This window comes from Halichoerus grypus, chromosome 8 (assembly GCF_964656455.1).
Source record: "Halichoerus grypus chromosome 8, mHalGry1.hap1.1, whole genome shotgun sequence".
Classification (NCBI taxonomy): Eukaryota; Metazoa; Chordata; class Mammalia; order Carnivora; family Phocidae; genus Halichoerus; species Halichoerus grypus.
The window spans coordinates 78,260,183-78,284,787 of NC_135719.1; the positions used below are offsets into that span (position 1 = coordinate 78,260,183).

The 24,605-nt window shown below is 36.0% G+C and overlaps 2 protein-coding genes and 1 pseudogene across 2 annotated transcripts; all 3 read right to left on the minus strand.

The window, feature by feature from the left end:
- Positions 1-129: 129 nt before the first annotated feature.
- On the minus strand, positions 130-1,885 carry LOC118529635 (cytochrome c oxidase subunit 1-like; annotated as a pseudogene).
- Positions 1,886-6,967: 5,082 nt separating this feature from the next.
- LOC118529659 (olfactory receptor 4F21-like) lies at positions 6,968-7,903 on the minus strand. The gene has a single exon (XM_036082595.1). The coding sequence runs from the start codon at positions 7,901-7,903 to the stop codon at positions 6,968-6,970; it is 936 nt and encodes a 311-aa protein (XP_035938488.1).
- A 13,795-nt stretch (positions 7,904-21,698) lies between these two features.
- LOC118529658 (olfactory receptor 4K3-like) lies at positions 21,699-22,646 on the minus strand. The gene is given in 1 exon segment (XM_036082594.2): positions 21,699-22,646. A coding segment is annotated over 1 exon segment (948 nt).
- Positions 22,647-24,605: the final 1,959 nt, after the last annotated feature.

Below are 24,605 nucleotides of genomic sequence, written 5' to 3' on the forward strand. Positions count from 1 at the left end.
AATCTAAAGGACTTGAACTTATAATTTAACTTTGATAAAGTTATATAATTTTTTACTAATGTCTCAGAAAGACACAGTAATTATGATATTGGCTTGAAGCAAGTTGGAGGAGCTTCATTTCTTCCCTTCTTATTTTAAATTTACTTAGGTAGGTTCTTCAAATTTATGATATGGTAGGGTGTATCCATGTAGTCATTTGAGGTTAGTAGTAGTTTATTCTACTCTTGACACTTCTCAGTTGGATACAAATGCTTTTCAGATTATGAAAACTATTAATATTATTGCTGTTAATAAGATAAACAAACCTATGGTTGACATGGTGTTTCGTGTTGTATATGTATCTGAGTAGTCAGAGTAATAATGTCATGGTATTCCTTAAAGATCAAGAAAGTGTTGTGTGAAGAAAGTTATGTTAATGCCTACAAATATAAATGTGAAATACATTTTTGCTCAGGTTAAGTGTAACCTGACAATGGGAATCAGTAAACAAATTTCTTATGATGGCAAATGCTCATATTGATAAGACACAATGAAAATGTGCTACTATATAATATATATCATGGAGAACAATGTTGAGTGATGGATTTGCTAAAACAATTCCTTCTTGACCTCTTACTATAAATAAGAAAATAAAACCTAAGGGTCATAGTATGGCTGGTGAGCATTTGATATTATCTCCATGGAGGATTGCTAGTCGACTAAATATTTTTATTCCTGTAGGAGTGACAATAATCATAGGAACTGATGTAATATAGATGTATCAACATCTATACCTGCTGTGAATATATGGTGATCTCATACACTAAATCCTAGGAAACCAATGGATATTATAGCTCAAGACATTCTTATATATTAAAAAGTTGCTTCTTTCCCTGAATAATATGCAACTGTGTGAGAAATTATTGTGTATCCCAGTAGGATAAGAATACAGACTTCAGGGTAACCAAAAAATCAGAACAAATGATTACATAAAGTTGGATCTCATTCTGTGAGATCAAAGAAAACAGTGTTTAGGTTGTGCTCAATTAATAATATAGTAATTCTGGCTGCTAAAAGTGTGAATGATAGTAATAGCACAGCTGTAATTAGGACTGGTCAAACAAATAATGGTGTTTGATATTCAGATATGGCTAGGAGTTTCATATTACTAATTATAGTAATAAAGTTAATGGCACCTACAATTGGAGATATACCTGCTAAATGTAGGGAAAAATAATTCAGTAACGGAAGCTCCAGCATGGACCAGATTGCTGGCTAGAGGAGGGTATGCAGTTCAACCCCTTCCAGCACAAGCTTCAACTCTTGATTTGAGCAAGAGTAACAGTGCTGGTGGGAGTAGTCAGAAACTTATTTATTTATTTTTTTTATGTAGGCTCCACGCCTGGTGGGGAGCCTAACAGAGGACTCAAACTCATGACCATTCATTTATTGGAATATTATACAATCATGCAAAACCATTTTGAAGAATATTTATGATGTGTGAACATTAAAGGGATACAAACTTCTATATAATACAATCTGTTTTATGTAAGAAAAATATGTGTGCATATAATTAAAAAGCAATGTTTTCAGTGGTTCCTTCTGAAAAAAAAAAAGAAACATGTTATTATTCAAAGGAATGCTATGTTAGGTGCTCCAATTATTAATGGGATTAACCAGTTTTGGAATCTTCCAATTATGATAGGTGTAAATAAAAAGAAAATTATTACAAATGCATGGGTGATTACAACTACAGTATAGATTTGGTCATCACCTAATAAATCTCCCAGCTGACCTAGTTCAGCACCCATTAAAAGGCTTAAGGCAATACCTATTATTTCAGGTTAGCACCAAAGAGTAGATATAAAGTATGGTTTGTTGAGAATAGTCAGTAGTTTATGAACATAGGTAAAATGGCTGAGCAAGCATTAGACTGTAAATCTGAAGACAGAGGTTGGGTCCTCTTTTTGCCAAGCCCTGTGATGAATAACATTGAATTGCAAATTCAAAGGAGCAGCTTCATTTCTGCTGGGGCTTTTCATGCCTTTTTCCCTTAAGTGGCAGGAAAAGCAGATTGAAGCCTGTTAACTAGGATATTTAGCTGTTAACTAAAATTTTGTGGGGTGAAAGCCCACCAATTTAGTAAGGATTTAGTTTACTGAAAGCATTTGATTTGCATTCAGTTGTTAGAACATAAAGTCTTACCATCTTTATTTTTTTCAGGAATTAAGTAAATTATACTTGCTTGGGGCTTAGAAGCCTCTTTGCCTATACTAACCTCCTAAATTCCTAGTCCAGTACTGATAATATTGGTGTTAGGAGGAGAAGTAATGAAACTACCATTAGTGTTGATATAAGGATTGGTTGTTTTATGTTTTCAAGTTGTCATTTTATTTTTATGTTGTTTATTCATGGGAGTATAGTTAATGATGTGGCGTAAGTTATTCGTATGTAGAAATATAGATTAAATAGTGTTATAATTGCTGTTAATGATGGCAAATAATGTCTTATTTTTATTTTTTAAATACTCATTTGGGTGAGAATCCTTAGAGTGGTGGTTGTTGATTCAATGGCTTGTGTTAAAAAAAATGGTGGATGCTTCCATGGTTCACATGTGAATTAAGTTTTTTTTATTAAGTCTGGAAAAATAGCTACTATATTTATTTCATAGCCATTTTAGGTTATTTGTCAGTGTGAGCTTATTATTACAATTATGGTTTCTGCAATGATTGTTAGTAAGATCATAGTGAGAATTGGAGATATTTAGTATGAGAAGGATATAAGTCAACATTTTTGGGTATGGGCTTGGTAGTTTATTCAGGTGACCTTACAATATCATATGGTGTAATATGGTAGCATGAAGATTTTGGATTCTTAGGAGTAGGTTTAATTCCTATAATTCTTTTTTTTTTTTAAAGATTTTATTTTATTTATTTGACAGAGAGAGACACAGCGAGAGAGGGAACACAAGCAGGTGGAGTGGGAGAGGGAGAAGCAGGCTTCCCGTGGAGCAGGGAGCCCGATGTGGGGCTCGATCCCAGGACCCTGGGATCATGACCTGAGCCGAAGGCAGACACTTAACGACTGAGCCACCCAGGCGCCCCTAATTCCTATAATTCTAGAAATAAAAGGATTTAAGCTCTATTATTTACTCTATCAAAGTAATTCTCTTAATGTTTATGATAGAATGCTTAATATAATAATGAGCAGTGATGCATGCTATATAGGCAAAGGGGTAGTGTTAATGGTAGAAAGTTTTTCATAAGAGATGCATGAGTTGATCGTATTGGAATCATGGGTAGGATGCTTAGGCTCATAAAAAAGAGATAGTTAGGAAAAGGGTTTTGATAATAAAGTTAGTTGTATACTATCTGGTATGTAGGGGTTGTGGAATGCTCCTAAAAACAGAACTGTTGTAAAAATATTTATTATAATAGCATTTTTTACTAGGAAGAACAGGGCAAATGGATCTGCTGCATAATCGGTGTTGAAACCAGAAATGAGTTCTGATTCTCCTTCTGTTGGTCCAGTGGAGCTCGGTTGGTCTCTGCTAGGGATGAGATAAGTTATGTTACAGCTAGTGATCAAGATGGAAAAATTAGTCATGGATATTCTTGGGTAATAATTAGTGTGGAGAGTGTAAATAATCTGTATATTAACAGGACTGGTAGTAGGATGACTGCTAATGTTACTTTGTATGAAACTGTGCCAGTGCTGGTAGGGCTCTCATTAATGGGGATTTTGAATTTGCTGCTCAGCCTGATCCTGATCAGAGAATGGAATAAATAGCCAAGCTAGATATGACTAATATAAACAGTAATTTTATATTAATTGATAGATATAGCATGGGTAGTGGAATTCCTATTCTTAGGGCTAAAGTGAGGGGTAGGGTTGGTGCAACAATAAATATGGATATTGATGATATTAGTGATTGTAATGGTTCTTTATTATATAAGTATCTTTAACATGTTTTATGCCGAAATTTTATCAATTTGGATTAACTGTATGGCCACAGTGGCTGCAGCAAAATTTTCCAACCCTAATTAATATAACTGTCAGACTTTTGTTTATGGCTTAATTTTTATCACTGCTGTTTCCTGTGGGTGTGTGGTAAAGCAAGGCATTGTGAGCTACTTTTTAGTGTACTTGATTGTCAGCATACAAAAAGGCAGTTGGAAGGATCTAATTTTCTCTAGTAAACTCAAAAGAATTTATTGACCATTTTCATAGAGCATAGCCTATTGGGACACTTGGGTGAAAGAGACCTGGAATGCTACAGATGACACCAAAGTCCATGCCTGGTTTCTCCCCTTACCATTTTCCTTGAAAGGTGTTACTACTGTTTTATGTTGATTTGCAAATTACAGAGTATTGATAATATTATAAAATTAATTTATATTACTAGCCAGATAAAGAATACTGTAGTAATAAATTTTAGAAATACAAGATGTTTAAGGTTGAAGAAGTAGATCTTTAGGTTCCAAGAGTTTATATTTTTATCTTCAAATATTCAAGACAGAACTCTCCTTAAAGAGGGGGTGAACATATGCAGAGATCAAAAAGAAAGATCAGGAAAAGAGAACCTGAATATACTTCATGTGCTAGGAGCTTCCATTCACATTGTAATACCTAATCTTTATTATAATCCATGAAATGGATTTTATGTTGAGATGTATCTCAGCATATCTTGCAAGAAGCCAAAAAATTGGAAAGAAGCATGACTTGGGTGCACATATTAGGTCCTCTGACTCCTACTTCTAAGGTGCCATTCTGATTCTGTTAAGTTCTAAAAGCTTATTCTGTTTCCATGGAAAATAACTGGTTTTCATAGCATTCTGAGAGGCTTCCCTCCATATAATTCAATCAAATTTTTCCTGACATAAACTATTAGCAAACAATACTATTAGCAGTCAATTTTTTGTTTGGACATTTCTGATAACTGACATGATGAATCTCTGTCCAGGGCCATCTCTTCATATAGGAGAATTGTGAATCATGAAGTGAGAACAGTCCTTCCTGAATGTCAATATGTAGGGAGCTCTAAGACTCTACAGAAGGCATCCCTTTTGGTACAGGAAAGTCTTTGCTCTAGAGTCCAGACATTCCAGGAATTACCTGAGAAGAAACCCTTGATATTTCTGAAAACTGTAATACATCCAGAAACAGGGGCACCTGGGTGGCTCAGTTGGTTAAGCTTCTGACTTCAGCTCAGGTCATGATCCCAGGGTCCTGGGATTGAGCCCCGCATTGGGCTCCCTGCTCAGCGGGGAACCTGCTTCTCCCTCTCCCGCTCCCCCTGCTGTGCTCTCTCTCTGTCAAATAAATAAATAAAATGAAAAAAATTGTTTAAAAAACTTCCAGAAACATCCAGTTTGGTATATATGGAAAGTTGGTATTGAAATACTGTGAAATTTGGTTTAAATGTGAAGGAGAAAGAGAAGTAAGAGAGAAGTTAAGAGTTTATTTTAGAGTATAAGATGTATTACATTTGGAGACATCATTTTCTGTGATCAGAGTTTTCTTCATGGATATAAAGCTGAGTCCAAAATCTATTCAGGGCCTAAATACAGTCAGAACATGATAAAACAATACATTTTGTTTGGACAATTTTTATCAGATAGTGTTATCCTCAGAAATGGATGTGTTTATTGTGTAAAGTGACTTCTTGAGTGGGAAACATTAGAGCTCTGTGTTGTGGGTAGAGAAAGGCTTATAGACAGATTTTCCAAGCTGTGTCTCTTGGGACCTCTTAGTAAGTTTCCCTAAATTGAGACATCATTTGTTAGTGTGCCTTTTCTGAAATTCAGAGCCAAAAATCCAAAGTGAATTTAATTTTAACAATTCTAGAGTTGGATGTAAAATATCTTTCAATTCGTTTGAATTTTTTGTAAGTGTGAGAAAAATCTAACTTTACTTTCATCTGCGTCTACAGTTTTTGAATTGGAACCAAGATTTCACTTCCTGTTTTTTGAGGAAGTCGGAAGGCTTTTGTGATGTCCAGTTGTGGGACTTGATCCCATAGGCTGGTCATGACTTGCAGAACCATGCTCATGGCTGAATGGCCTACTTTGAACTGCTGGTTTTATTAGACTTGTGGAAAGCAGAGAAATATTTTATATCACAGAATTATCTGTGCTCAATTACCAGTTTTGGGCCCATTGGAATAAAATGTTTAAGTAGCACTTCTTTAAGTTACAAAGCAATATTGAGAGGCTGCTTTTAAGTTTACTTTTATTGGAGATAATTCTTTACTGTCAGCACCAGAAAGTGTCTCATTGCTTGTCTCTGGCTTCTTGATATAGATACACAATATTTGCTATGGGAAAGGCTGGGCATGCTAAGGAGTTAATGAACCCTCTACAAATGAAGAAACACTTCAAATACCTTGCCTTTCAGCTGGGATAATTCTAAATCACAGAATCTGTACAGTCCCCTGGAGGACTACAGTTTGCTTGCACTCATGTTACCAACATAAGCGTCTTTCCTTTCTCAATACCACTTCCCTATTCCCTTACTGATGTATCCAAAAATCAGCTTCCAAATAAACTACATGCAATACAATGTTGTCTTTGGATCTTCGGCGGGAAACCAACCTAAGTAACTAAGGAGAGCTACTACTCCTACATATATAACCATTTAATGTGATAGCTCCTGACATTCCCCAATCATGGTTGTACTTATGGGAAGCAGAAGGGATTTTCTTATATTCTTACTTATTGTCAAAATGATCACAATTTCAATTATAAAATATTATTTAGTAGATATTACTGCAGTCTGCTGAAAAAATAAAATGATACCCTTACACAGTAGATTCACATCTCCCATGGTAGCCAAGGTAATGAATAAATGCTCTACAGAAGTAGTAGAATTTTGTTCAGTGAGGTAGATAATACATCTAGTTCTGTCTATTTTAAATGTCAGATGCCTGAATAGAGATGTCCAAAGAGCAGATGGACGTATAGTTTTAGAGCTCCAAAGATAGAGCCAGTTAGCAAAGTCTGACATAATGTCCCTGTTTGCTTAATCTTTTTATGGCTACCTTTATGTCTTTATTTCTTAATGTATATATGATGGGATTTAAAATGGGGGTGATAGCAAAGTCAGCAATGAACAGATATTTATCAATTGATGATGTGGGGAAAGGCCAGACATAGAGAAACATGCATGGAGTGAAAAAAAGAATGACCACAGTGATGTGAGCTGACAGAGTGACAAATGCTTTGGATAAGTCTCCTGAAGAACGTTTCCAGACAGTGACCAAAATGAAGATATAGGAAAGGATGAGCAGGAAGAAGGTGCCCATAGTCATGAAGCCACTGTTGGCAGCAATAATAAACTCAAACTTGTCTCCATCTGTGCATGCAAGTTTTATGATCCTGGGAAAGTCACAGTAAAAGCTGTCTACTTCATTAGGACCACAAAAGGGCAAGTTTATAATGAAAGCAAATTGAGACATAGCATGGATCACCCCAGTTACCCAGCCAGCAATTACAAATGAAGTGCATATTTTAGGGTTCATGATGTTCAGGTAGTGAAGAGGCTTACAGATTGCTGTGTACCTGTCAAATGCCATGGCTATGAGTAACACCATCTCCACTCCTCCCATGATGTGGATGAAGCCTATCTGTGTCATGCAGCTTTGGAAAGAAATTGTCTTGTATCCATTTAAAAGGTCCCTAATCATCTTTGGGACTGTGGTAGATGAAAGCCCTACATCAATGAGTGACAGGTTGGCCAGCAGGAAGTACATAGGAGAATGCAGGTGAGAATCAAAAATTACCAAAAAGAAAATGAAGAGATTTCCCAGGATGATCCCTAAATAGACCGAGGAAAAAATCAACATGAGAAAAACTTTAGTTTCCCAAGAACTAGAGAGTCCCAGCAACACAAACTCAGAAACCACAGAATTATTTAATCCATCCATTGACTTGGGCGGAAGAGCTGATTTTCAAATCACCTGAGGATAGAAAATGATTAAAAAGACACAATCAGTGGTACAAATGTAAATTTCCTATTTCTTGCTAGTTTTTTCTTTGGGGTACATATCCTAAATTAGAAATCATTAATTGGATAAGAAAAAAAATTAAGGATATGGAAACATTATGGTGATCAAGAGAATGATTACATAAAAAGAGAAGAAAATTATTAATATTTTAGATGGAGATAAATGGTGTTACTTCCCTTCTATTCCATTTTCAGATCTTTTTATTTTGCCTCTCAAGGATTTCTAGACATTTCCCCGGATCACTTACCTAGGTGTTCTCTCACCTGAATAATCTCAGCTATTACTGTCAATTCACAGTAATATTCTCACACTAATTTGCTAATTCTCCTTAACTGAATTTATTTCAGTGGTCACATAGAGATCTTTAGGCCAAAATAGTTTAATGCCTTTCACCTTGTTTCACCTTGTATATGTGGGTTTTTTTTTATCTTGTATAACTTACCATGGAAGTCAAGTGCTCAGATTGTGATTATTCATAATTTTGATTCATAACTATTATCATGGTACATGCCTCTATATTCAATTAAATTGTTGGATACAAAGACTGAATACTTTTAAGTAAAAAGTATTAATTAAACAATTATAAGATTAATAGATGGCATTTATGCGAAACTTTGTACGAAGCACATTATCTCATTTAAACCCACAGAATTCCATAAGAAATATTTTTTTTACATTCATTTTGCTAACGAAGAAACTGAGTCTTAGAGGGATCAAGTGTCAGAGCCGTGACTTTTATCCAGAGCTCTAGGACACCATAATCCATGCTTCTAACCATGGCACTGTGCTCTTCAAGGCTGGCACCTTCCAGTATATGCTGGATCTTCCCTAAGGATCCATCAGTTAAACTTTCTTCTACTTTTGTTTCCTTTCACCTATTTACATAGTTAAGTTCTTTTTTAAAAAGATTTTATTTATTTATTTGAGACAGAGAGAGAGAGCGTGCATGAGTATGAGGGGGAGAGGCAGAAGGAGAGGAGCAAGTTGACTCCCCGCTGAGCAGGGAGCCTGATGTGGGGCTCAATCCTAAGACCCTGAGATCATGCATGACCTGAGCAAAAGGCAGACGCTTAACTGACTGAGCCACCCAGGTTCCCCTACAAAGTTAAGTTCTTTTTTAAAAAATCAAATCTCTGAATCTTGTGTCTCCTAATTTTCTTTCTCTCCCTAACTCCTCATTGGCAGTCCTCATTTTTTGTTTGCCAATAGGCCAGAACAATTCAGTTTCCAAAATTCCTTGTTCATAGAAAGATACTCTGGATTCCGAATACATTATACAATAATCAGTTTTTAATCATCATTTTCCTTGATCTCTCTGCAGGATTTGATACTGTTTATCATGCCCTTAGTTCTATAACTCCTGCCCTTGGCTCCTTGGCTTCTATAAAGCCAATCCTCTTCTCACTTTTTGCCAATAGAAATTCCATTTGTTCTAGTGGTTGGCTGAAATCTCTAGATTTGAGAAGACAGTAGATCTATCCCAAGTTGAGAGCGTGATATATGATTTTTCTAAACCAGTTACTGTAATCCCATTTTCCCTGGCCATGAATTAATCTAAGATAGGATATGTGACCAAGAAATGTTCAATGAGACGTAAACCAATGTTGTCTGGAGAGCTTTCCCTCCAAATGAAAAGACAAAGCTTCATGTAGAGAAGCTTCTTTTCATGGTCTTTTTTTTTTTTTTTTTTTGCGTTTAATGCCAATGATATGCTTAAAGGTGCAGCAACAACAAAGTTGTAAAGACCATATAAGACAAATAATACAGTAAAAATTTAGAGAGGACCCAGAAACCAAAAGCATGTTGAATGACTTAACTAAAGCCTGCAATAGTGTCCCTTCAGATTTATTCTTCTAACGTGAGAAAAATAAACTGGAACTTCTTTGATCAACTATAAGCCAGGTTTTCTGTTAATTGGTTAAAAGCAATCAGACCATTTTTATGATAGCCCATTCCTAATTATTCTTCTGCCTTACTGAGTTCTCTGTACCTTTCACTAACACAGCAATCATTTTTCCTCTGCTCAACCTTAATTTCTGGTGTGACTCAGAGTCTGTGATAAGCATTTGCTCTTTTTTGTTTTTTAATTAATGTTGGAAACATCTCTTCTAACCATTCACTCAGCAAAGTCTTATATGCTAGTTTACCTTGGTCTGATTACAGAAAGGATTTAAAAATGCAAATCTTACATTACATACCTCCACCAGTATCTTTTTAAAACCCTTGTAAGGATTCTCATTGCCCAGAGGGGAAAGGTTTTATTCAATATCAGTTTACTCATTTTAACTAGTACCTACATGTTGAATTCTGAATCTGTAGCTTTATCTCTTACTCCAGAGTAATATATTCAAAGCAGTATGTGGTATATACTCAAATGGAAATTCCACCTCCATCTTCAAGTTAATGTCAAACTGAATTTATAATATTTTAATTTTAATTTACTGCAATGCTTTAATAAATGTCATTACCCTTCTCCCCAGTATAGATACCTGGGTAGCACTCTGTCCTTGCATTTCCAGCTCCAGTTGCACAACTTTTACTCTCAACTATTTTTCATTTCAGTTCCTTCCTCATTTCTATTGTCATTTTGTCTTTTACTTCTGGTCTACATATTGTCCCATCTTGACCATTGAAGAGACTCCTAAAAGATCTCCCTGTTCCATTCTTCCCATGTCCAGTCCATTCTACAGTCTGTTTCCGTATCTGTCTGTCTAGAGATCAAGTAACACCAACTGGCTTTCCTACTTGAAGCCTTTGGTGGCTCTATCAAGAGAAAATTTTTGATCCCACAGCGTATCACATAAGGCCATGAGAAGAGATGAGCAATATTTGACTTCAGAGGATATTTCCATGAAAATTTTAGGGAATGAATGTACTGAACAGTCACTGGATAAATTTCAAAATTGATCCCTGATAAAAACTCTTAGTAAAATCGGAAGGTTAAGAAACATTTTAATATGATGATTTTAATAGAATTTTTAAACCAATAGTCAATGTCTGATTATAGATGAAACATTAAAACCAAGAACATAAAGAAGGAAGCCTGCAGCACTATGTTTCAATCATTTACTATGGTAGAAAGATTAAATCCAATAATATTCTTGAAAGAACAGTATCAAAACTATAATCATTCACAAATCATACAGTTGTCCATGTCAAAAACTTACAATTAAATGAAAAAATAAATCCAGCAAGATTATTTTAATGAATATAATAAATAATAATATATAGTAAATAACTTATTAAAATTTGATTAAAAAACTCTCATTTGTAAGTGAAACAAATGTGTAATATATGCACTCTACTGAAAAAACAAATTTTTCTGAAACATTTGAAATGCAGATTGAAATAGGAAATGGATCCATGCAAATAGAGAAAAAAAACACAAAGTTGTAAAAATAATCCATCCTCACTGAACTACCTTGAGCAGTAACTGCCATGCCCATTAAAAGCCCAGCAGAAATGTTTTGGAGCATTTCAAACATATCTAAACGTCCATTTCAAAGCCCAGGGATATTTTGAAAAAGAAATGAAGTGGGTGCCAGGGGGAGAAAAGAGAATACTTTCTGTAAAAGATGTTGAGATATATCATAAACCCATGCTCATTAAACATGATTAATTTGGCTGAAGTTGAACAGATAAATAGAACAAAATGCAGTTAAGAATGTGATACAAATTAAGGAACTTAGTATATGATAAAGAGGGCAATACAATTAAATAGGATAATGGAGGGCTATATATTAAATTCAGAGTATTTAATGTTTATTAAATGTGTAGCTCAACACTGGAAAGATAAAATTTTAAGCATCTTATTAAACATCTCACAGCAAAGTATATTCTAGATGATTAGAAGGCGTAAATGTAAAAATAAAATTGTAAAGTTTTAATACATTGAATTATGAATTACTTTCTAAAACTAGAGATTAAAGAGGTCTTTCTACATTTACCTCAAATTCAGAAAGCAGATTCCATTTTTGTATTTTTTCTTCAACAGAATGAATAAGCCTTTTGCTGCTGCAGAATTGGGGAAGCAGTGCTTCTCATTCTCAGCCTGTGGGAAATGTGAAGTGGTACAGTCATTCCAGAAGACAGTTGAGTCATAAAAGTGAAAAATACTTTAACTGTAATTCAATAATCCTATGCCTTGGAATTAATTGAAAGAAAATAGACAAATACACAGAATGTATGATGTTCTTTTACTTTAACATTTCTTATAATATGAAATGTTTAATGATAAGGGACTGATTATATGGATATATTCCATTTTTAAAAGGTCATTAGGTCTACATTAATGAGCATGGAAAGATATCAGTAAGTCCAGAAAACTATAGTAAAAAAATATTTTTACTGGGGGAGGGGAGTACAAATGACATTTGCATGAGTAGAGGTTTATAATTTGTCCCAAATTTCTACAGGTAGTGGGCTTAAAAACATTTTTTTTTTAATTTGAATATAGGTGACACACAATGTTACATTAGTTGCAGGTGTATAGCATAGTGATTCAATATTATTATATGTTATGCTATGTTCACCACAAGTGTAGCTCCTGTCTGTTGTCATACAGGTAGTGGGATTTTAAATAATCTTATGCTTGTTTCTTTACCCCCAACTTAATTTGCTATATTTTTAGAGGTAATATTTATTTTTCTAATTTGAAACAAATGTGTCAAAATAAATTGAGGGGATGGAAACATTTATATAGGAGCCATTTCCAATACACAGTAAAACACAGTGTTTAAGGGCAAACTGTTTGCATCCCCAGATCCCCCATTTACCTGCTGTGTGTTCTATGTGAGTTGCTCAGCAGCCAGATGTGTCCGTTTCTCCATCTGTTAAAGGCAGATACTAACAGTGTCTATCTCCTGTGGTTGTTTTGAGGACTAAATGAGTTGAAACAAGAAAACATCAGAAAGTGCTTAGACATAAACTAAGTGCTAAATAAGTGTTATATATTACGATAATTTTGATGATTTTCGGGAAACAGACCTAAAGTTTTCAGACTGGTAACAGTGGTTGAATAAATCTGGCAGAAAGAAAGGTAGCATGCTTTTTTCATGTTGTTTCAGTAGGAATAGAAGAGCAAAGACATAGATATTGCTTTTTGTTTTTTGATCCTAATATTCAGAGAAAAAGGAGATGGGAGACCCAATATACTTCACATACTATTTTCAAAAAGATACTAGAGCTTTGAAGAATATTTTATGTTCATCTATCATACAATTTTAACTCTGAGAATAAGACCAGAAGGATATAAAACAATGTGAATGAAAATCATTCAACTAAAGTGAGTTAACAAAGGAAAAGGGTGACTGGAGAGAAGTAAATTGTGGGGAACATAAAGAAGGAGATGATTATGGAACCAGATGCTGGAGAATTAAAGATCGAGTTTCCACCTACTGCACAGGCTCTGGTTTTCACCCTCAGCAGCTTCAAGGGATCGAGAAACACAGAGACATTCACTCCTTTTTAGATTCATCTTTATTAATTAAGACATATAGTTATAAATAATTGTTACCATTAGGAATGAAACCAATTACAAGACTGGGTATTAATAACTAATATCTATTCCATTATTGGCTCTCTATAGACATTAGGAGTTTTATGAACATTGGCTTTTCCCCCAAGGGTCAAGTTACATGAGATGCAGAACAGAGTAACAGAGAAATTAGAGTCTGTGTGATGAGTAGTAATTATGTGGTTTTGACAGTATTTTTTCAAATTTGAGATTAGAGATGTTATACATTACAGATGTTTTATAAATTATAGAATTGTTGAAAGTTATCATCATGAATCACTGTTATATTTGTTTGGCATTAATATCATGTAACAGACTAAATACCACTACACACTTTTAAAAAAATTTTTTTATTTACATTCAGTTAATTAACGTATAATGTATTATTATTTTGAAAGGTAGAGGTCAATGATTCATCAGTCTTATATAATACCCAGTTCTCATTATATCATGTGCCCTCCTTAATGGCATCACCCAGTTACCCCATCCCTCCATTTCCCTCTCCTCCAGCAACCCTCAGTTTGTTTCCTATGATTAAGAGTCTCTTATGGTTTGTCTCCCTCTCTGATTTCATCTTGTTTTATGTTTTCCTCTCTTCCCCTATGATCCTCAGTTTTGTTTCTTAAATTCCACATGTGGGTGAGATCATATGATAATTTCTTTCTCTGATTGACTTATTTCACTTAGCATAATACCTTCTAGTTCCATCCACGTCCTTGCAAATGGCAAGATTTCTTTTTTCTTTTTTTTCTTTTTTTGATGGCCGAGGTGTATTCCATTGTGTATATATGCCACATCTTCTTTATCCATTCATCTGTTGATGGACATCTGGGCTCTTTCGTAGTTTGGCTATTGTGGACATTGCTACTATGAACATTGGGGTGCATGTGCCCATTCAGATCACTACATTTGTATCTTTGGTGTAAATACCTGGTAGTGCAAATGCTGGGTTGTAGGGTAGCTCTATTTTCAACTTTTTGAGGAACCTCCATACTGTTTTCCAGAGAGTCTGCACCAGCTTGCATTCCCGCCAAAAGTGTAAGAGGGTTCCCCTTTCTCCGCATCCTCACCAACATCTGTCTTTTCCTGACTTGTTAATTTTAGCCATTTTGACTGGTGTGAGGTGGTATCTCATTGTGGTTTTGATTTGTATTGCCTGATGCCGAGTGATGTTGAGCAGTTTTTCATCTGTCTGTTGGCCATTTGGATGTCTTCTTTGGAGAAATGTCTGTTCATGTCTTTTGCCATTTATTGATTACATTATTTGTTCTTTGGGTGTTGAGTTTGGTAAGTTCTCTATAGACTGTGGATGCTAGCCCTTTATCTGATATGTCACTTGAAAATATCTTGTCCCATTCTGTCAGTTGTCTTTTGGTTTTGTGTACTGTTTCCTTTGCTGTGCAAAAGCTTTTTATCTTAATGAAGTCCCAATAGTTCATTTGTGCCTTTGTTTCCCTTGCCTTTGGAGATGTGTCTAGCAAGAAGTTGCTGTGGCCGAGATCACGGAGGTTGCTGCCTTTGTTCTCCTCTAGGATTTTGATGGACTCCTGTCTCACATTTAGGTCTTTAAACCATTTTGAGTCTATTTTTGTGTATGGTGTAAGGAAATGGTCCAGTTTCCTTCTCCTGCATGAGGCTCTCCAATTTTCCCAACATCATTTGTTGGAGAGACTTCTTTCCATTGGATATTCTTTCCTGCTTTGTCAAGATTATTTGACCATAGATTTGAGGGTCCATTTCTGGGTTCTCTAATCTGTTCCATTGATCTACGTGTCTGTTTTTGTGCCAGTACTATACTGTCTTGATGATGACAGCTTTGTAATAGAGCTTAAAGTTGGAATTGTGATACCACCAGCTTTTGTTTGCCTTTTCAACATTCCTTTGGCTATTTGAGATCTTTTCCATTTCCATACAAATTTTAGGATTATTTGTTCCAGCTCTGTGAAAAAATTTGATGGTATTTTGATAGGGATTGCATTGAATGTATAGATTGCTCTAGGTAGCATAGACATTTTAACAATATTTGTTCTCTAATCCATGAGCATGGAACTTTTTTCCATTTCATTGTGTCTTCCTCAATTTCTTTTATGATTGTTCTGTAGTTTTCTGAGTGCAGATCGTTTACCTCCTTGGTTAGGTTTATTCCTTGGTATCTTACGGTTTTAGGTGCAGTTGTAAATGGGATTGACTCCTTAATTTCTCTTCCTTCTCTCTCATTGTTAGTGTATAGAAATGCAACTGATTTCTGTGCATTGATTTTATATCCTGCCACTTCCCTGAGTTACTGTCTGAGTGCTAGCAATTTTGGGGTGGAGTCTTTTGGGTTTTTCACATAGAACACCATGTATCTGTGAAGAGTGAAATTTTGACTTCTTCTTTGCTGATTCGGATGCCTTTTATTTCTTTTTGTTGTCTGATTGCTGAGGCTGGGACTTCTAGTACTATGTAGAACAATAGTGGTGATAGTGGACATCCCTGTCATGTTCCTGACCTGTCATGTTCCTGCTCTGTTTTTCCCCATTGAGAATGATATTCACCATGGGCTTTTCGTATATGGCTTTTATGATATTGAGGTATGTTCCCTCTATCCCTACACTGTGAAGACTTTTAATCAAGAAAGAATGCTGTACTTTGTCAAATGATTTCCTCTGCGTCTACTAGGAGGATCATATGGTTCTTGTCCTTTCTTTTTTTAATGTAATGTACCACATTGATTGATTTGCACCCTTGAAGCCCAGGAATAAATCCCACTTGATCATGGTGAATAATCCTTTTAATGTACTGTTGGAGCCTATTGGCTAGTATCTTGGTGAGAATTTTGGCATCTGTGTTCATCAGGATATTGGTCTGTGATTCTCCTTTTCGGTGGGGTCTTTGTCTGGCTGTGGGATCAAGGTAATGCTGACCTCATAGAATGAGTTTACAAGTTTTCCTTCCATTTCTATTTTTTGAAACAGCTTCAGAAGAATAGGTATTAATTCTTTAAATGTTTGGTGGAATTCCCTTGGGAAGCCATCCAACCCTGGACTCTTGTTTGTTGGGATATTTTTGATTTCTGCTTCAATTTCCTTGCTGGTATGGATCTGTTCAGGTTTTCTATTTCTTCCTGTTTCAGTTTTGGTAGTATATACCTCTCTAGGAATGCATCCATTTCTTCCAGATTGCCTAATTTCTTGGCATATAGTTGCTCATAATATGTTCTTATAATTGTTTGTATTTTTTCGGTGTTGGTTGTGATCTCTCCTCTTTGATTCATGATTTTATTTATTTGGGTCCTTTCTCTTTTCTTTTTGATAAGTCTGGCCAGGGGTTTATCAATCTTATTAATTTCTTCAAAGAACCAGCTCCTAGTTTTGTTGCTGTGTTCTACTATTCTTTTGGTTTCTGTTTCACTGATTTCTGCTCTAATCGTTATTAATTCTCTTCTCCTGCTGGGTTTAGGCTTTATTTGCTGTTCTTTCTCCAGCTCCTTTAGGTGTAAGGTTGGCTTGTGTGTTTGAGACCAACTTTCTTGTTTCTTGAGAAGGGCTTTAATTGGTATATACTTCCCTCTTAGGACCACCTTTGCTTCATCCCAAAGGTTTTGAACAGTTCTGTTTTCATTTTCATTTGTTTCCATTAATTTTTAAAATTCTTCTTTAATTTCCTGGTTGACACATTCATTCTTTAGTAGGATGCTCTTTATCCTCCACGTGTTTGAGTTCTTTCCAAATTTCCTCTTGTGATTGAGTTCCAGTTTCAAAGCATTGTGGTCTGAAAATACGCAGGCAATACCCAAATCTTTTGGTACCGTGTGAGACCTGATTTGTGACACAGTATGTGCTCTATTCTGGAGAATGCTCCATATGCACTCAAGAATGTGTATTCTGTTGCTTTAGGATGGAATACTCTGAATATATCTTTGAAGTTGATCTGGTCCAGTGTGTCATTCAAAGCCCTTGTTTCCTTGTTGATCTTTTGCTTAGATGATCTGTCCATTGCAGGGAGTGGGATGTTAAAGTCCCCTACTATTATTGTATTATTATTGATGTGTTTCTTTAATTTTGTTATTAATTGGTTTATATAATTGGCTGCTGCCATGTTAGGGGCATAAATATTTACAATTGTTAGATCTTCTTGTTGGATAGACCCTTTAATTATGATATAGTGACCTTCCTCATCTCTTATTACAGTCTTTGGTTTAAAATCTAGTTTGTCTGTTATAAGGATTGCTACCCCAGCTTTCTTTTGATGTCCATTAGCATGATGAATGTTTTTCCATTCTCTCACTTTAAATGTGGAGGTGTCTTTGCGTCTAAAATGAGTCTCTTGCAGACAGCATATCAATGGGTCTTGCTTTTTTATCCAATCTGATATCCTGTGTCTTTTGATTGGGGCATTTAGACCATTTACATTCAGAGTTACTCTTGAAAAATATGAATTTAGTGCCATTGTATTATCTGTACAGTCACTGCTTCTGTATATTGTCTCTGTTCCTTTCTGGTCTATGTTACTTTTGGGCTCTTTCTTCGCTTATAGGATCCCTTTCAATATTTCTTGTAGGGCTGGTTTGGTGCTCACAAATTGTTTTAGTTTCTGTTTGTCTTGGAAGTTTGTTATCTCTCCTTCTATTTTCAGTGACATCTTAGCTGGATAAAAAATTCTTGGCTGCATATTGTTCTCATTTAGCTCCCTGAATATACATTCTAGTCCTTTCTGGCCTGCCAGGTCTCTGTGGATAGGTTTGCTGCCAGTCTAATATTTCTACCCTTTTAGGTTACAGACCTCTTGTCCCGAGCTGCTTTCAGGATTTTCTCTTTGTCTCTGAGATTTACAAGTTCTCTAATATATGTCAGGGTGTTGACCTATTCTTATTGATTTTGAGGGGGATTCTCTGTGCCTCCTGGACTTGAATGCCTGTTTCTTTCCCCAGATTAGGGAAGTTTTGCACTATAATGTGCTCCAATATACCTTCTGGACCTCTCTCTCTTTCTTTTTCCTCTTCTTCCAGGGTCCCAATTATTCTAGTATTGTCTGACTTTATGGTATCACTTATCTCTCAAATTCTCCTCTCGTGATCCAGTAGTTGTTTATCTCTTTTTTTCAGCTTCTTTTTTCTTCATCATTTGGTCTTCTATATCACAGATTCTCTCTTCTGCCTCATTTATCCTAGCAGTTAGAGCCTCGATTTTTTATTCCATCTCATTAATAGCCTTTTTGATTTTGACTTGATTAGATTTTAGTTCTTTTATTTCTCCAGAAAGGGATTTTCTAGTGTCTTCTATGCGTTTTTCAAGCCCAGGTAGGAATTTATAATCATTATTCTGAACTGTAGTTCTGACATCTTACTTCTATCCATACTGATTAAGTCCCTGAGTACTGCCTCTTGTTCTATTTTTTTTTAAAGATTATTTATTTATTTATTTGACAGAGAGATAGACAGAACAAGTAGGTGGAGCGGCAGGCAGAGGGAAGGGGAGAAACAGCCTCTCTGCTGAGCAGGGAGCCCGAACCAGGGCTCAATCCCAGGATTCTGGGATCATGACCTGAGCCGAAGGCAGCTGCTTTAACCAACTGAGTCACCCAGGCACCTCTTGTTCTCTCTTTTGAGGTCAGTTTTTCCATCTTGTCATTCTGTCCAGAGAAGAATAGGTGAATGAGAGAACAAAATATTAAAATGGCAACAGTGACCCCAGAGAAATAAACACTAAACAAATGAAGATACCTGAAACTTAAAAAAAAATTAAAATTAAAAAAAGAGAGAAAATATAACCAAAGTGATGAACAGAATAGAGCAATACACTGGATACTGTGTGTATTTTGGTATATTTTTTAGAAAACTGGATCCCAAAATTGTAAAGAAAGAAGAACTTACATATGTGAAGAAATAAAATTAAGTACAATGAAAGGATAGAATGTAAATGTAAAAATGAAAATTAAAAGAGGGAAAAAAAGAGAAAAAGAAAGAAAAAAAATAAGGAATATAAACAGGTGAACAGAACAAAGCAATACACTATATCCTGAGTGTATTTTGGTGGGTTTGTTAGAAGAAACTACAACTCAAAATGGTGAAAAAAGAAAAACTGATATATATATACAAAATTAAAATTGAATACAATGAAAGGATAGAATGTAACTGTAAAGATGAATATTTAAATGGCTTTAACAAAAAGAAAGGTAGAAAAAGAAAAAAAGAGTGAATATGATTAGACAGGTGAAAAGAACAGAGCCATACACTAGATTCTGGGTCTATTTTGGCCTGTTTGTTAGAAAAAACTGCATTCCAAAATTGTAAAGAAAGAAAAACTTATATATATATGCAAAAGTAAAATTAAATACGATGAAAGTATAGAATGTAACTGTAAAAATGAAATTTAAAAAAATTTTTAAAATGTTGAAAAAATACGAAATTTGGTAGAGTAATGGAAGAGAAAAAAAATTTTAATGGAAAGACTAAAGAATTGTGGGAGAAGAAAAAACATGAATTCTATATACTGTTTTCCCCTAGTGCTGGAATTTTGCAGTTCTCTATGATCAGTAAACTTGGTCTCAGCCTGATGTTCTTGCTGATCTTCTGGGGAACGGGCCTGTTGCATTGATTCTCAAGTGTTTTTGCCCAGGACAGAATTGCACCGCCCTTGCCAGGGGCAGGCTAAATAAGCTGCTCCAGATTGCTCTATGTGGGTTTTGTTCCCTGAGGGCTTTCCACATTGCTTTAGAGGCTAGAATGAAAATGGTGGCCTCCTAATCTTCAGACAGGAGCTGAAAGCCCTGTGCTCCAATCTTCATTGCGCCCTAGGGAAAGCAGTCAGTCACTCCTGTCTCCCTGGTCTCCCTTCTCACTCCCTGCTCACCTGGCCTGTGACCAGATGTTTCTCTCACAGGTACTCGACCCTGTTTTGAGTCTCCAAACCCTGCAGACTCCTGCAGCATTCTCCTCCTGCAGCACACCCCTCCATCACTCCTCCCAGGGGAGGAAGGGGGGTCTTGCCAGTTCTGCACCCGCTTGTTGGGCCCCTGGTAGGAGAGTGGTCACCCAACAGTGCCATGGTTCATGGTATATTGCAACCCTGAGCTGAGAGCCCTCAGATGGCTTCCCCACTCCGATGCCTGGAGCTCTGCTGCACTCAGGCACCCCTGGTCTTCCTGTGACCCTAAGGATCCTGAGACCACACTTTCCCACCTAGTATTCTGCCCCACTTCACCACCTGAGCACCCTCAGACAAGAATATCCCTCACTGGAGCTGATTTCTAAAAGTTCTGATTTTGTGCTCTTCATATCACTTTGTGGTAGCCAGCTTATGTAGGCTCCCTGCCACCGTGATTTATCTTCCCATACGTCATCTTGGATTCCCTTCATACCTCCTACATTGCAGAAAGTGGTTCCTTTTCAATTTCTAGACTTGCAGCAATTTTCTTAGATCTATGGTGGGGTTCACAAGTGTTCAGAATGATTTGATAGCTATCTAGCTGAATTCCTGGACCAGAGGAAAATAAGGTCTCTTACTCCTCTGCCATCTTGGACTCCTACTACACACTCTTAACTGCTAATTCCACTTAGAATTTGAGTAATACTAAATTGGCATTTGAAAAATATGAAAGCTTAAAGGATAGAGTGAATATAAACTCAAAAATGCCACTTGGAGTTTTAATACCTAAAATTATTCTATATGGAGTTCTAGAGAAAAAGGAATGCGTGGTTTGGGGAAAAAGAGAAAAAGGATGTTCCTGGGTTATATATACCTAAATGGTGTTTTTCAGTCTTCACAAACCACTTAATAAGCAAAGACAGTAACAATTATGCAAACTATGATTATCACTTATTATCCTCTCCAAGTGGTAAGAATACAAGTGTTGGATTTTTAAAAAAGTTTTATTCATTTATGTGAGACAGACAGTCGCGGGGGTGGGAGGGAGGTATGGAGGAAGAGAGGATCCTCAAGCGGATTCCATGATGAGCAAGGACCCCCATACAGGGCTGGATCCCAGGACCCTGAAATTGTGACCTGAGCCAAAATCAAGAATCAGACGCTTAACTGACTGAGCCAACCAGGCATCCCAAGTGTTGGATTTTTGAACATATTTTTATAATGGAATAAACACAAACCATATATCTGGGAATACTTCAATCTTATAGATATGAATAAGTCACATTTCCAGTTTAGTTTTTAGGTCAAAATGTGGCCAAATTGGGATGCATTTTCTGATTACATGAGAAAACTAAAAATTATCCTGTGAATCCATATGCTGACTTATCAGTCTCTTTATGGCATTCCTAATCTCTTTATTTCTCAGTGTATAAATGACTGGATTCAGGAGAGGTGTGATTACTGTGTAAAACACAGCAAGAAACTTGTCCACCCAAGTGATGCTGAGTGGCCACAGATAGATGAAGATGCAGGGTCCAAAGAAGAGCAGCACCACTGCGATGTGGGAAGTACAGGTAGAGAGTGCCTTTGATGCTCCATCCTTAGAGTGAAGGCGAACAGTCACTAGGATATAGGTGTAGGAGATCAGTAAGAGAATGAAGCAAGTTGTTGCCAAGATCCCGCTGTCAGCATTTATCAACGTTCCCAGAGTATATGTATCCATGCAGGCCAGTTTAATCACCAAAGGGATATCACAGAAAAAACTGTCCACTATTCTGGGTCCACAGAAGAGCAGATCTAAAATCATGGCTAGTTGGCTCATGGCATGCACAAAGCCAATGATCCATGATATCAAAACTAGCCAGATGCACTTTTGTCTGTCCATGATGCTGGAGTAATGGAGTGGCTTGCAGATGGCCACATAACGATCATAGGCCATTGTCACCAGCAGTACCATCTCCCCCCCAGCAAAAAAATGCACACAGAAGATCTGGGTCATGCAGCCGCCAAAGGAGATGGTCTTATTATCCTTTAGGAAGTCTGTGGTCAGTTTAGGGGTAGTTACTGAGGAAAGGCAGAAGTCCACAAATGAGAGGTTGGCTAAGAGGAAGTACATTGGGGAATGGAGATGAGGATCCGTGATGAATAAGAGCACGACAAGGAGGTTGCCCACAACAGTCAGCAGGTAGAGCATAGAAAAAGGCAGTAAGAGGAAGGTCTGGAGCTCCCTTGAATCACAAAGTCCACGAAAAATGAACTCAGACACTACAGACTGATTTGCTTCCTCCATTTAGTACATGGTGTTCTAATGCAGCCCAAAGAAAGAGATGAACTAAGAACTTCTAGAATGGAAAGAAGAACCTCATTAATGCTCAGGTACTAGAGAGCAGATATGTGCTACTCATGGGCAAAATTCAAATCTTACCATTGTAGTAGCTGAAAATTGAAAATAAAGTTTTCTTGAATTTATAGGTAGACACAGTCTTTTTTTTTAAAGATTTTATTTATTTATTTGACAGAGAGAGAGACAGCGAGAGAGGGAACGCAAGCAAGGGGAATAGGAGAGGGAGGAGCAGGCTTCCTGCTGAGCATGGAGCCCGATGTGGGGCTCGATCCCAGGACCCTGGGATCATGACCCGAGCCAAAGGTAGATGCTTAACGACTGAGCCACCCAGGCGCCCTGGTAGACATAGTCTTATAGTCAAGATGGGGAGCTAAGTAAAGAAGGGTAGTCAAAAACCTTACCTATCAGAAGTATAGTTGTTATGGGAATCAAAAATGAATAATCAGAATTATTATTTTATTATATTAAATTAATTCTGATTAATAATCAGAATTATTATTTTAATGAGAATTGGTTAAAAATGTCAATAGTAATGTATTACAGAAATAATTTCTCCAAGGCTTGAATCTACCTCTTCTGCAGGGAGAATGCATAGCTTTAAAATATATTTAGAGGTTCTATCCCTCCAGGGCAATAAATGAATACTACCTTTCTCATACAAAACATGCTTCTCAGAAACAAATCTATTGCTAAGTGGATATGTGTTAGCAGACTGACCTGAACCAAAGTTTCAGAAACTCTGGGGAAAACTGTTCATCAAATGACTTGAGAAAAGATATTTGTGTTCCAAAGTGACCTCAGATGCTGACTACCCATTTTAATATCCAGTATTTCTCTGCATTTGGAATCTCCCCTTGAAAGGATATTTCTACTATTCCTTGGCCTGATCACATCATTTATGAACATACATTGACTGGCCCTTGGTTCTCCTTGGTAACAGAGATTTCTTTTCTGAGATTGGATTAAATGACAGATTTATGAAAGCTACTTTTACTCCTGACTGTTCTTCATGGGAGAGAATATAAATTCTAGGTTCATTTGTACTTACACTATTGACTTATACTGTTCAAATTGACCTCTGTGGAAATACATATATTTACTGTTTTCTATAAACCAGGAGACCAAGTCTTTTTCTCCTTCCTTTCTTCTTTTTTTCTATTCTTTCTTTTGTTCTCTTCATTTCTGTAACTTTCTAGTATGCTATTTTTTTTTTCAGGCTCTAAAGTTCGTATTATAGAGTTGACTAAGTAGCTCTTCTTACGTACCAAGTCAATATTAAGCACCTTAAAAGCTTTATCTGTTTTGCTTTTCATTTTTCTGTTTGTATTCCTTCCATAGGGCTTAGAGCATTTTTGTATTTCAACCAGCAATGTAAGAATTGCATTTTTTCCCAGCCTCTCCAATGCAATGTTATTGTTAAATGATGATGAGAAATGGCAACTGAATTTAGTTTTAATTTCTTATTGTGAGATTAAGTGTTTTCCCTATTTTTAAGGATTAATTACCTCACCTTTTCTTTGAATTGCATACTCCTTTTTTTTTTTTTTTTTTTTCATTTTTCCAATTGGGCTTTGTTTTTTCTTCTTCTAAGTTTTTGTTTTGTTTTGTTTTGTTTTTTTTACTCAAAGAATGTAAGACTTTATTTTTTTAATAAAAATCAACATGTGGATGTGATGTCTTTGTGACTATCATCTCACTATTGAATTCTAATTATTTTATTTTGTTTTATGTATTTATTTCTTGGTAAGTATATTTAATGTGAACCTCACAACTTCACAAACTCTGTACATAGATACACAAATTATCTATTTTCCATGTTGTAAAATAAAAAATAATAAAGTAGACTATAAACAGGTCTGTCTGTTTCCAAACTTCTAATGTAATTTCCTACTAGAAAATTGCTTCTGGTGCAAG

Coding starts and splice junctions, on each gene's coding strand:
- LOC118529659 (XM_036082595.1), bottom strand. CDS start 7,903: ATGGATGGATTAAATAATTCTGTGGTTTCTGAGTTTGTGTTGCTGGGA.